Source organism: Temnothorax nylanderi, unplaced genomic scaffold (assembly GCF_030848795.1).
Source record: "Temnothorax nylanderi isolate EJ_2023f unplaced genomic scaffold, tnyl_v1.0 TNYL_tig0041_pilon, whole genome shotgun sequence".
NCBI classification, from domain to species: Eukaryota; Metazoa; Arthropoda; class Insecta; order Hymenoptera; family Formicidae; genus Temnothorax; species Temnothorax nylanderi.
Window position 1 is genome coordinate 934,461 of NW_027249103.1, and position 13,276 is coordinate 947,736.

The following is a 13,276-nucleotide window of genomic DNA, read 5'->3' on the forward strand; positions in this document are numbered from 1 at the left end:
TAGAACAAGAACTAGACTTGGGCAGAGGAAACAAATTTCACCTTCATAGTGATAAGTCGTTATCTAAAACTGTTCTTTAGCGATCGATATTTTTTATTAACAGTAACATTTTCGATGACGATATGCAGCTTTCGATAGTTCTCCAAGCAATCATCAAGAAAAAACACGCAATTCTCTCTTTCGAATCTATTATTACGACCACAAAACTTCATTAATCTTCTCTACAATTATCTTTGAATTGAAAAAAAAATCTTTAATAATAAAAGGAATCATTTCTTGTCCCACGATTTCGTCACGAAAATATAAACTCCGGATTTAAATGAGTTGTATATTTTTAATTAATTCATCGATTTTTTTCGCGTAGATCTCGATTTCTAACATTTCGACGATGCGCTCGATCAGTGATTTCTAGAAAGCGTTCGCTGGAAAAGAATCTTATTGTTAGAACGAAGTAGAGAATCTTCGAACGCGCGACGCTGACGACGGATGCGCTCTCGGAAAAGTAACACAAGGACTACGCCTAGGCGGGAAGTGCGGACTTTCCTGCGCGAGATGTATGTTATCTGCGAATCAAACACGGACGGCGATGCCTGCGCCCAAGCCGTTTCCAAGAGCCCGGCGCGAAAGAATAATGTTTATTTGGAAATCACCGAGTCCCGGTGAGCGAGAAACTCACGAGGATCTCGCTCGAATCCGCGTAATTACGAGCTCGTTATATCCAGCACGCGGGTTCGCAATCCTTCTTCTCTCGCTGGGAGTGTGTTACTGGAACGTGCGATGCGTAGACCAATTTCCGACCGAGCGTGCGGGCAAACGATCGAAATTGCATCAACATTAATGAGAAATCGTGGCCGATTGCGGTCGCGATCGCGGTTTTGTCCTACATGATTCCGCGCGCGCGCAACGCAATCCGTTTTGGCGCGGCTCGATGAGGTGGAGGTAAAAGTTGCGCGTCGGAGGCTGGAGATCGAATTCCAGAAGGAAAGATCTACATTCGCGTTGAGTAACGCGCAGGCGAGGGAAACATTTGACTTGCATATTCGCCCCGCGGTATCAAAACGCGATTACAAACGCGCGAATGGCGTGGAAAAGAAACCTTGAGAACTCGAACGAGAAGTGCAAATCTATATGGGCACGTCCGTAGGCGTAGGCACTCGTTCCTTCTTCTTTTTTTTTTTTTTTTTTTTTAGCTCTTTGCATACTAGTCACGCTTTCAACGAATCCACGGCGTTAATGAGCACGAAAGTGAGAAGGAATGCGTGGAAAGGAGACGAGGAGAGAAAGGAGTATCTTCTGCGAGCGCGACTCCTAATCTTATTCTAATCGGCATAATTTAAGAGTTTGACTAAAAAAGAAAGTAACAATGTTATGTAGTCAAGAAAACAGACTTAAGTGCTCAGAGCTTCGAGTTTTTTAAAAATGACATTGCGCGGAACATATTCTGAGAATGGAATAATAAAAATACGATTCTTCGAAAGTAAAGGTGGAAAGTGAAAGATAACGTTACGTAATATTAATTAAGTTACACTGTTGTTAATTAATTTATCTATATTTTTAATTATTTATCTATATTATTTTTTTATAAACTTATTGATTTATAAATTATTTATTTTGATTTTTAACGACTTTTTCTTGTGGTTGTACTTGCGATTATTACACGATTACTGCAAGTTAGAATATCAAGTATTACGAGTATAAAACGATAAAAGCAGCGCTACCGGTAATTTTAATCAACTCCCGTTCAAATTTTAAACAGCGAAAGTAGAATCAGATTTGTAATCTCATTTCAACGTGTGCGTGAGTTATATGGTTGCGTTTTGCTGTTTCACATACCGGACGATGAATCTTGCGTGATTACGTTATGCACGTTCTCTATTTTTTAACGAATTTTTAGAAGATTTTTACGGAAAGGATAAACTTTGACGAAAAATATGCAGTAGACTCCCATATAACACGGATTTGTATAACACGACAGAAAAATTTTAATATTTGTTTGTTTAAAGTGAAATAAAAAATATTCTGCTGTTACATCTTTAATAACATTTGACTCGTATAATACGAAACGCATCCCCCATTATATGGGGGTCTACTTGACATGAAACGCTACGTTTCTTGATTTCTTCGCGATATTCAAATCCATTACTTCGCTAATCGAAACGATTATTTTTTATCCCAGCGTACATCGCATATGGCATTGAAAAAGTTCTTTTTATTACAATTTACTTATTAATTACACTTACTTACTTATTGCAATTAATTTATTATATGATTAAATTAAATTTTCCATCGTGTTATTTTTCGTTCAATTATTATGTTGTGTTATAATTAAATTTATAGATTTTCATTATATGTATACGGTGTATTCATGTATCCCATACGGAAAAATTACAAATTTTTTCAAAAAATAAACACAATAAAGATATATCTTCCGGTGTTTCTTCCTCCGCGCGAATATACCTCCCTTTTACGTTCGAACGTAAACTATCGAGCGGAAAATGGATCGTGCATTGCGGTATTAATTCGCTCACTTTCTGCGACGTAATAATTCTGGAAAGGATATCATCGTAATCTAGAAGGTGCTGGTAATAGAACCTCTTACATTGCATTCCTCGCAGCGATAGTAGATTAATGTTGCAGCAGAGCGGCGCGGTGCAACTTCTCAGGATCTACGCGCGATCGAATGTATCTCAAGGCGCGAGCGGGCGCGAGCTGCAAAGAGCTGGAAGAGATCATTTGAGGGCACGATCTATCGCGCATATCGAATACCTGGGAACGACCGTCGGCTTCCTCCCGATGCTGGAAGGAAAGAGAGGTCCCACCTCGTGCCGCCACCCCGGGCCCCGGGCCCCCCTCTTGGCCGTTGCACTCGCAACTCGCAATGCGCCCCGCTTTAAGCCGTTGCACGCCGCAAAGAAAGAGCGAGCGCGTGTGGCAATTCGATTGCAAAATCGATCGGGAGGTCGTAACAGTCCTCCCGTCCGCTCCTCGACGGATCGACGAGGTAATTTGGAAGCCGCGAAAAAAATCGCGCCTTAAATTATCCGCCGGAAAATTGGACGCGGACGGCGGCGGACTTAGCCGTCGCTCTTTTGGTCCCAACCGCACAAATTATCCCGTGGAAGTACATACATATGTCTTGTTATGACATCTGTTTCTCTAAAGTTCTTCTTTAAAAAATTATTAGATGTTGCAGATAATATCTTAATTAACAATTGTAGAGTAGATCTTCATCTCGCTCTGAAGCGTTTGGTTCAACTCTGATTGTGATTGCCTTTGAAAAATTTCTGAAATTTATTGATTATTATCTTATATCTACGTATTCTTTTTCAAGTACAATGAAGTATGTTTCTCTAAAAAAAGAAATTGATGAATTCGTCCGATTGTATTAGGATGATTTGTGAATACGAATACCAGTTTAATTATCAGAAAGGTAATTATATTAAACCGGTTCGAAAATGAAAGAACACACCCCATCTTTCGGTTCGAGGGCCATGAATCATCGTTCAGCTTCCGAAGTGAAAGCAAACTTGCACTTTACTCGACTGAGAAGCGTCGAGACGCGAGCGATTTTAATGCCTGCGAAGACCGACCTTCGCATCTGTTCGCGATGACAATACGACCTTCGGCCAATCCAAACGGCTATATTTGCGTGTTCACGAGACGCGGGAGGAATGCGTGAAAGGTGCCGGGACTCCCGGAATGAGAAGTTTCCTCGACTTTTAGACGAGAGAAAAAGGCGAAGGAGTCGGAGACAGAGAAATAAGAGACATTCGGAAGGTCGGTCAGCAGTCGACCTTTCGCGAAGTCGATCGTGGCTCGGGGCGGAATCTTTCGTCGATGTTTAAATGCGACTGCATTATCTGCTACTACGAGCCTCAGCTGAACGATGATCATTATCGTTTGCAACTGAATATTTATATACTCATCTACATTTATAGTATCTAAAATATTTTATTTTATTCCAATATCCTATTTTTTATTAAAATAATTTTATACTTTGACTGAATTCGAAGACGAGTTTATATGGAAGTTAATGAAATTTACGCTTCAAGTTCATAATTATCAGGAAATCTCACAGATTAATATAATTTAGATCAAGTTTTTAACTTTAAAAATTAGATAGTACGTACATGGAAGGAGGAATACGCTTTTCTAATTATATTTTTGTTTGATTCTGCTGCCACGCTTTTCATTCGAAATTGAAAGTGGAAAGAACATTTCGCTTTAGGCTCAAAATATAAACACGAGTATCTTCGGGACGATCTTCTCGCAATTGCGAGAGCTCTGATATTACCATCATCTTATTCATTTATCAATATTCGAAAGCTCTGACATCATCTCCATATTCATCTTCACCGAAAATGTGGTGAAAAGCATTTCTTAATCGAAAATGAGTTACTTCACAATCTTATTGGTATGCAAAATTTCTTATTTAAGAGAAAATACTCAAGATCAATTTGTATTCAAGAATATTTAATTAGGAAGAAATTAAGCTGTTTTTTTTTTCAAATTTAAATAAAGATAGAAATTTCTTTAGTAAATATTACAAGATTCTTTAGTAAATATTACATGATTCAGTAAATATTACACGAGATAAAAAATAAAATTGAAATTTAGAACTTTCTGCTGTCTTGTTTTCAATGGAACGAAGAATTAGTGGATCGTCGACTGCCTCGAGTCGTTTTGTCGACAAAGAAGACTTAATTGCTGGCATAATCGGTCTATTAATTCTCTACGAAAGAGAGCGAGAGCCCGAGTGCCCTCAGGGTGAACTCCGTAGAAAGTAAAAGTGAGTGAAGTATGGTCTTCGACGACGCGACAATTCAAATTGATTTTTACGTATCCAATTTCAAGATAGCAGTAAAATAACTCAGAAGTGCCATTTAATCGGCGCTACGACGACGTCTGCGGTAATTTTTATTTTATAATTAGCGCCTAACGGATGTGTGCAAATTAGAGCTAGTTTTAATGTTAGAAATTTAGTGCTGAGACGCATTATATGTACGAAGATGAATAGTGTTTTATCTCCGGAGAAAGATATAAGTAGCATACAAATAAGTGTTAATAATTACGAGATATGTAGTTGTATATTTAAACTACTTGTTCCACTTGAATGCAAATTAAATGCAAATAGAGTCATTTGCAATTAAAATACTACAAATTGCAATTACATTAACAATGTTACCATTTACGGTATTGTTATTTACGTAATTCTGGACTTGAGAGAATTTTAATTGATGACTTCATCTCCGTAATGATGGAAATGGTGCATGAAGATTAAGTCCATTTAATCGCATGCAACGCGGCCAACTGGTAACGGATAGATCAAATCGCAATCGCCCGCGCACCACTGGCACTCAGCACGGAAATAAAAAGATTTCAGATCAAGAATGTCGCCTGTACCTTTCATAACAGGGAGCCATTACGCTCGGTCATAGCACCGTCTAAACGTTGTTTAATTACATAAATTCGACCACTGACTTTCAATAAAATCGACCATATCAATTTTCCGTGTAGCTAGATATTCAAATATTATATCATATCACATATCCAGTTATCTGGCTAATGTCCATTTCTACCAATATAGATTAACTTTAATCACGGTTTAACTTACTTTTCATCTTTTTCTAGTTCTTGCATGAAATTAGAGAAAGATAAAAAGTAAGTTTAAGCCAAAATCAAAGTTAATCTGCATTGGTAGAAATGGATATAAGTTAATTAACCAGTATTATTTATATTACTATCATATAGAAAAAGAGACAATTTACAAGATTATTATCAATAATTCTCGTAAAATATCATCTTGCGGAAATAATTACTATTGGTCAGTCTGAGAAAGAGAAATAAAAAATATAAATGTGATACAAAAGAATGCGCATTATGTCATCATTAGTCTCCTATTATTTTCTTCTCCGAAGAAAATTATAATATTAATTTCGTTGTGTAATTTGTAAAAGTTTGTCTTTATATAAGGTTCATCTTCACTATCAAAACAGGCAATAAAAATAACTAGATATCTGAATATCGTGGAAGGTTTAAAAATCAATACATTTTACAATGCAATTAATTTTTAGCAATTAAATCGCCGATAAGATCGTTAAACTGCGCGTCCGGCGCCTAGGCTGCATTCTTGAGTTACTCATTCACGGAGCGATATTAATAGCGCGGCCGAAAGAAAGGCCGTGGCTAAAAGTAGCCACGGACGACTGCGTTTTTCTCTCGTCGTGTCGCGCATAAACAACGACAAATGTCCAGAAGAGCCGGTCGTTTTTCAGTACAACCTTGGACGTTCAGAAATCTGGTTTCTGGAAGTATGCGATGCGCAGAGAGTGCGAAAGGCCAATCGGGGTGCCTCCTGCATTATTATAGCGATAACTCCGCTTGGTAAACGGGTTCTATTCTTACGCCCCGCCTCTGTTCTCCGTTCATTCCCGTTGAGTGGATGCCGATAAAAATCAAGATAAGGAAAACCATTAACTTGAAATTCCTTCTCAGGAATGGAGACAACACATAAAATTTGCGATTTGCATAAGGTATCAAGGCAGGTGAATTATAATTCAGTTAAAAAAAAAATGCAGATCAAAAAACGTATGCCAAAAATGTTATTCTTAATTTTCGGATATAGAAGAAAAACTGTCTGCGCTAAAAACCGCATTATAATCGTAAATGTAATAGGGATGAAAAAAAGAGATAAGTATATATTAGAGCTGAAAAGAAGGATAATGTAAAATTTACTTGCATGTTAAAAAAACAAGAAAGGCACGGAAAATACGGCATTATAACAGGTGCCATTTCACGTTGACGCTCGACGCTCATTTTCAGCGAGCAAAAACCTTCAAATATAATATATTTTATTTATATACATATATAAATTTACTTATATAATATAAATAAGTAAAAAATATTATTTCTAGGGTCACGTGGTTTCGCTTTGACGCTAGCGTCAAGAAATAAAGCTGAATTTATTCAACATCCAGCGTTGACGCTGAATCGTCGTTGATCGTCTCAGTACAATCAAAAATAGGCTTCGAAATACGTAAAATATTAATTATTTTCAAGTAATATCTTCAAGTAATAATATTTTACGAATATATATATAAATAAAAAATATTATTTCTAAAGATTTTTGCTCACTGAAGATGAGCGTCGAGCCGATCGAGCGTCAACGTGAAAAGGCACTATAACACTGTTCTCTAATCTGGATATTTATGATCTCCATCAATAGTGAGCGATACGAGCCATAAAGCTCGATGTCGTTTATTATTGAAAGAGTTACTAGCCGTCATTTCGATAAATACCCGTTAAATTATAGTGCTGATCGGCGCTGCCGTCGGCAAGATTATCGCTCACGGGATCCGAAAAAGGATAACAACGCCGAGGCGTGTAAACGGAGAGAAGAACTCGAGCGCTGCTTCCTCTTCGAAAGTTATGGGAAAAATTAAAACTTGTTCACTTCCGAAGAGAAATTTTCTTCTTCGTCTCACGCTGCATCAGTTAATTGATCCAGTCGATCTTTCGCTATATTTAAGGAAACGATGTCGACGTGTACTGTATCATTTTAAACGTCGCTCGGATTTAATCGTGAAGTCAATGAATCTGCTTTCATCCGGGTAAAACACTGCACGTAGTAAAAGCTGGACGGTCGCGATAAAATTCCTCGTTCGAAAGGATTCTCGAAAGGTTTTGCGGTTGAGGTCGATTTGATGATCTCGGCTGTAACCATATACCTAATCATGGACTGCAATTATCACGCTGAAGATGAAGTATGAAAATGTCATAGCCATTTCACTAAACGAAACGGCATCGATCTTCAACTTTTGTGTATTGAGTCGCAATCTTGAATACCGAAGCTAATTTTAATGCTGAACACTTATGTAATTATTAAAAAGGAGCATCCGCTTCTGACTAATATATTCCGATTTCTGACTAATATATTCTCCAAGCACCTTACAAATTCGGAAAGTAATTGTATTTCAAGCCAATCCTTCTATTTTTCATTATCATAAATAAATATACGGATCACTCTCGCGTGTTTACAGTGTCGCAATTTAAACTTGTTGAGATTATGCTTTATAGGCTGACTTAATTTGTCAATTTGAATAACGAACGGTGCCGTCGTATTTTATCGGTGATGCAACTGTCCGAGATGTGGAGAATATATTAGTCAGAAAGAGGAAACTGTCCGCGGTGCACGGAAAATAGTTCGCATTCCTAAAATGTTTCGATTCTCGGTTATTTCTTAATCGAACGAACGCGGCGATTAGTTATAATGTTTCACCACGGAAGCCGCGATTAGTATACTGGTTCTGCTGGTACCGAATAATTAAACGAAATATATTTAGTCTATTGCTGGCCGAAACTCGGCAACCAAACGGGAATAATTCGGTAATCTCGATGTCGATGCGCACACGATTAATTTGCATACATTATTGTTCCGGTTATTATCACTTTCCTTTTATGTGCAGCATGGCAAGACCGTTTACGTAAAAATATTCTTCATGGAGCTATTATATAATTATAGTGGTAGGAATACCGTCGCGTTTATTCTAATCGAGTGAAATCGTTATCCGTATCTGTATATCACGTACCCATATTGTATATTCTTAAATTCCAATCGAGTATAAAAATTCCTCACAATTGAATATTAAATATACAAATTTTTAAATATTTCTTGTCGTTATTTATATCACTGTGCAAAGAAATGCGATTATATATTATTAATGCAATAATTATACGAAAGTTGTTAAGTAAATAAAACGATACCAATAAAAAATATTATAAAAACGATACGGATAAGAAAAAGGAAAGAGAGGCTGAAGATGACGCGACGTAAGAAGCCTTTTAAATTTTTCTTTTTTTACACACGATTTTCTGTTTCCGTTTGCCTTGCGGATTTAATTCGTAACGACTTGTTTTTATAAGATAAGAAATTCGCGTGGTAAAGAAAAATAGTGATATTCATAAAGGTCAATAAATTTGGATATTCAAGACGCACGGGATTCCCATTTGGTATTTATTCTGTAGACAAGATAAATCTGATATATGCAGGATTTAGCTGCATACGCGTGTAGCATATCCGCGACCGGAGTTGCATACCTGCACGTCTTACTCGTTGCAAGAACCTTTCTTCTCGATTATGTGCACCAAGAGATTCTCGGTGAGCTCGCACACGAACAAGCTAAATGAACGCTTGCCGAGCCGCGAGCTGCATTAAATCGTACGTAAGTAAATTAACGTTGACCCAGTACTTATGTACTTATGCACTGGGTCAAAGTTAATTAATTGCTTCACGCTAAAGCGAAAAGTTGCTTGCAGTTTCTTTACCAAATTGAAATTATTATCCCAGTTTGGAATAATAATGCGTAGTATAATAAATAAAATGAGATTTAACGTATATTATTCGTATTATAGTACAGTTGACGTACATTTATGTCGCGAATATGATGAATAAAACTGAAATAGTAATGAAAATTAAATTTTCAACAGAATTTCGTACGATTTAATTTCTCTCATTGGTTTCCGCTTGTATATCTCCGGGCTTGTGATTACGAGAAACGAAAAATGATCAGATTCCCGAGTTCGGATCCTTTCACCGAAGCGTAAGATAATTTTTGCGAAATTTAACATGAGAAATCGTTTAAGAGTCAAACGATGGTAATGGCGTCCGGCGGTGGGACGCCGGTAGCGAATCGTGCGTCGAAAGCACGACGAGAACTTCCGTTCCGGTTACGAAACTCCCAGAAAGTCCAGCAATGACCAGCCCCGATCGTGTTTGCCGGTCGCCGGACGATCGACGTACGCGCGCGCGCGCGCGTGTGCGTACTGATACGCAGCGGCGCGAGAACGCGAACGTATATAATCGCTCGAGGCTCTCCCTTGAATCGCCCGTACCCGCTTTCCAAGGATCCCGGCATCGTAGAAAGTTATTTGACATTTAGAGGGGCCCCGGGAGTTTTTTGACCCACCCCGCGCGTGCATGCCAGCCGCGCGCCGCCGAGCGCGAGCTATTACTCCGGGGAGGTAGCACACGTGCTTCGCGAGGACGGTTCGCAACGAGACGGACGAGATGATTGTCAGGTCCCCCGCGGTTGCAGAAATGTAACTTGCGATGTAACACACTGGACTGCAGTGACTGCACCTTATGAACGGGCGGAGACAGAATATTCGCGCCGTACTGTAATTATCTTAATTGAAGACTGCAGCCACCAGTGGCTCATTATGTATTACATCAAGCACTGATAATATTTACACTTGAAGAGATAAATTAAATTTTAAACTTTGTTTAATTTGCATACACCGCGAATTACATTTCTCCTTTTTAAAAACTACGAATATATTTAACTTCTATACATATACATCAGAAATCGCAAAGTTACGTTCAAATTATCAGAAACGACGAATATTTGTGGTGGAATATCTTCGTAAATTAATCCTGGTATTAAGTATCTATTAAGACGAGAAACGCAGTTAAAATTAATTTAAGAGATTTTTATTGTCTATTTATTTCCTCGAGATTTTGCGCGTCGAACTTCTGTGGATTGTGACTTCGAAACTACTCGATGCCTCGTTAAAGCGTTCGCAATGGCCGTTAATTTCTTGTTTAATGTCTGCGAATGTCGAAAGGATATCCGATAGTTACCGACTCCATTCAACGTCTCGAGATGTTGTAAGTTTCGCCGCAATCAGAGGAAAGGACCAATTAAGAATAAGTCATCGCGCGCTCGCGGCTGCCTTTCCGCGAGAGGCGCGCCGCGGCCCCGGAATTTCTGTCCGTCTCATTAAACGAATTAGGAATTTCCGGGGTCCACGGAGGCGCGTTAATTGTTATCACGACAGAGCGGGCGGCGCGGCGTGGCGTTACACGTTAATGTAACGCGAAACTCGCCGCCCGAAACGCCGCCGCGAGAAAGTCGCGCCGCGTTCTTTCTTCTTGCTTTCTCTTTGCACGCCCATTACGTAACGAGGAGCGGTCGTCCGCGTTTGTCCATATGTGTCGTTGGACGCCATTCATTCCGTCCCGATGTATATCATCGATCTTTATTAATCCCGGCATCGGGAGAGCCGCCCGCGCGATTCGCGTTAACCGAGCCGGGCTATGGGAACAAGTGCATCGTCGCGTCGTGCACTTTACATTTCTACGTTACATAAGCGGTTACAAGCGGAACCGGCATTCGGTGTAACGCGTAACACCGAGATAGATAGATATATTTTATACGGCTGCTGGCTTTAATTCACGCATCTCACGGGGGCTGTGAATGCACCGTGAATGCACCGCGAACGCACCGTGAATGAATTAGGAATCTCGATTCCCAGGGATACGTGCATCACTTATTTGATTCCCAGGATACACGCACATTACTTAAACTTGTAAAATAGTTTAAGAGATACAAAAAGATTGTAATTAATATATGTATATATAAATATGTATATATATAACTCTTACGATTAGTTTAAAATTTATCGCAATGCGAGTGAAAGCTTAGTCATTTTGTCAAGAATTTTTTTATCTTAAATTTTTATTTGTTGTATAAAATGTTAGGAATATTTTTATGTTCATTAACTGTCTTTATTTCACTCTTATGTTAGTACATTATCGATAATGCAAACTTTCTAGCGTTAACTGCATCTCGGCATTTATTAATGAAGTCACCAGCTATTACCGTTGACTCACTACCGATTCGTTGCCAAATACGTGAGAGATCGAACGCTACCAAAGTTGCGACGAACTCGCTATGAATTAATTATTTGCGCGAGACTCTCACTTTGACATATTGTATTATACGTCTCCGGCGACGATGAATTATTAATGAGACGCACCATTTTTCCCGTTGCAGGAGGTGCGAGCGGCGTCGCTGATTCTCTGCTTGGGAATTCTGTTGGCGATGATACAAGATGGTAAGTCTTTCGCAATTTTCCTATAAAAGTAATTCTCCATTAAAAAAAAAACAGTTAAAATTTAATATCTGGATTTTTAAAATTACATACAGAAAATTGAGTACATCTTTCAACTATTCGATTCTATGATTTCGATTTCAAGTCGACTTTCTTTTAGCAAACATTTAATAATTCGCGATTTTTTTCTGGCTAAAACATTTTTAAAAGTCAACAATTGTCCAGATTGAATTTCTTTTAAAATATGGCTTACCTGACTCCTTCCGATCTTCGAGGAGCACCTCGTATAATTACGCAGTAGCCAGTAGCGACAGCAAATGAAACTTTACGCCAAATATAAAAGTATTACGTAAAATAACGGCAGCCGGGCTTTACGTGGTACCGGAAAAGTGACGCTTATATGGATGTTAAAAATAAATTATAGCTTGCAATAAACTTCGAAGAGCGCTTATGCACCGTCAATGTAAACCTTCATCTTGCGAAACAAACTGTGAGGCTGCATTTATCCGAATCCCCGGCATTTATCTGCTTGGTGTATTCTGGAAGCGAAACAATATAATCGTTTCCACGCTGCACGAGAGCAATCGGCACCGCAACCGTGAGCGAGCGAATTGGAATGGGACACGCGAAGAAAACGAAAGGGTCTCTCGGATAGCTCGTAAAGTACTAGTTTTTCCAGCTGTCTGGGACGGCCGTTCGCTTTCCCGCAAAAGTCCCAGGAAAAGATCGAAAGTTTCACCGCGAAGACTTGTTATTATAGGCTCGACTCTTTTGCGGATGTTCTTGAAACGAGGAGTTAAATCTAATTGAGCGTTCGATTTTTTTTTTGTAACATCTGCAAATTCATTGGCGTTAACTATGTTCCGATATAAGTCAGAAAAATTAGCGTAGAAATTACTTTTTGTATACGTTATGTGTGTGCACTCTTTAGAGATTGTTCGATTATCGAAATAAATTTCGCTTATATAAAATCTCAATCCCAGATCCGAATTCAAATTTACTCTCACGCACTTAGATATTTAATGAAAAATTGCAAAAAATTTTGAACATTCCTATATATTCTTGTTAAGAAAATGTCAGTCTTTCTCCTAATTTGATCGAGGAATCTGTTATCGGAGCAAAACCAAAATTATTGTGCAACTATTGTATAGATAATAGCTCTTCTAATGGATGCTTAATATTTTTTAATCATTTAAAATAAATATGTTATATTTTAATTTTTGTATTGCTATAAAGATAAATTAATAATATCAAAAAACAGTAGCTAACTGCTTGATTTCTTTCTTGATTTCGTTCGAAAACAACTTTAAGACAATTTAAAATAGATTTAAAACAATTGATAAGATATACGGGAAACATATCATTGAATATTATAATTTTTATG

The 13,276-nt window shown here is 38.2% G+C and overlaps 1 protein-coding gene across 1 annotated transcript in view; it reads left to right on the forward strand.

The window, feature by feature from the left end:
- The window catches only part of LOC139771580 (uncharacterized), a 37,175-nt gene that overhangs the window by 2,265 nt on the left and 21,634 nt on the right, over window positions 1-13,276 (forward strand). Inside the window, exon 2 of the mRNA XM_071704457.1 lies at window positions 11,835-11,895. Within this exon, the coding sequence (XP_071560558.1) occupies window positions 11,835-11,895 (61 nt within the window). The remainder of the gene's footprint in view (window positions 1-11,834; window positions 11,896-13,276) is intronic.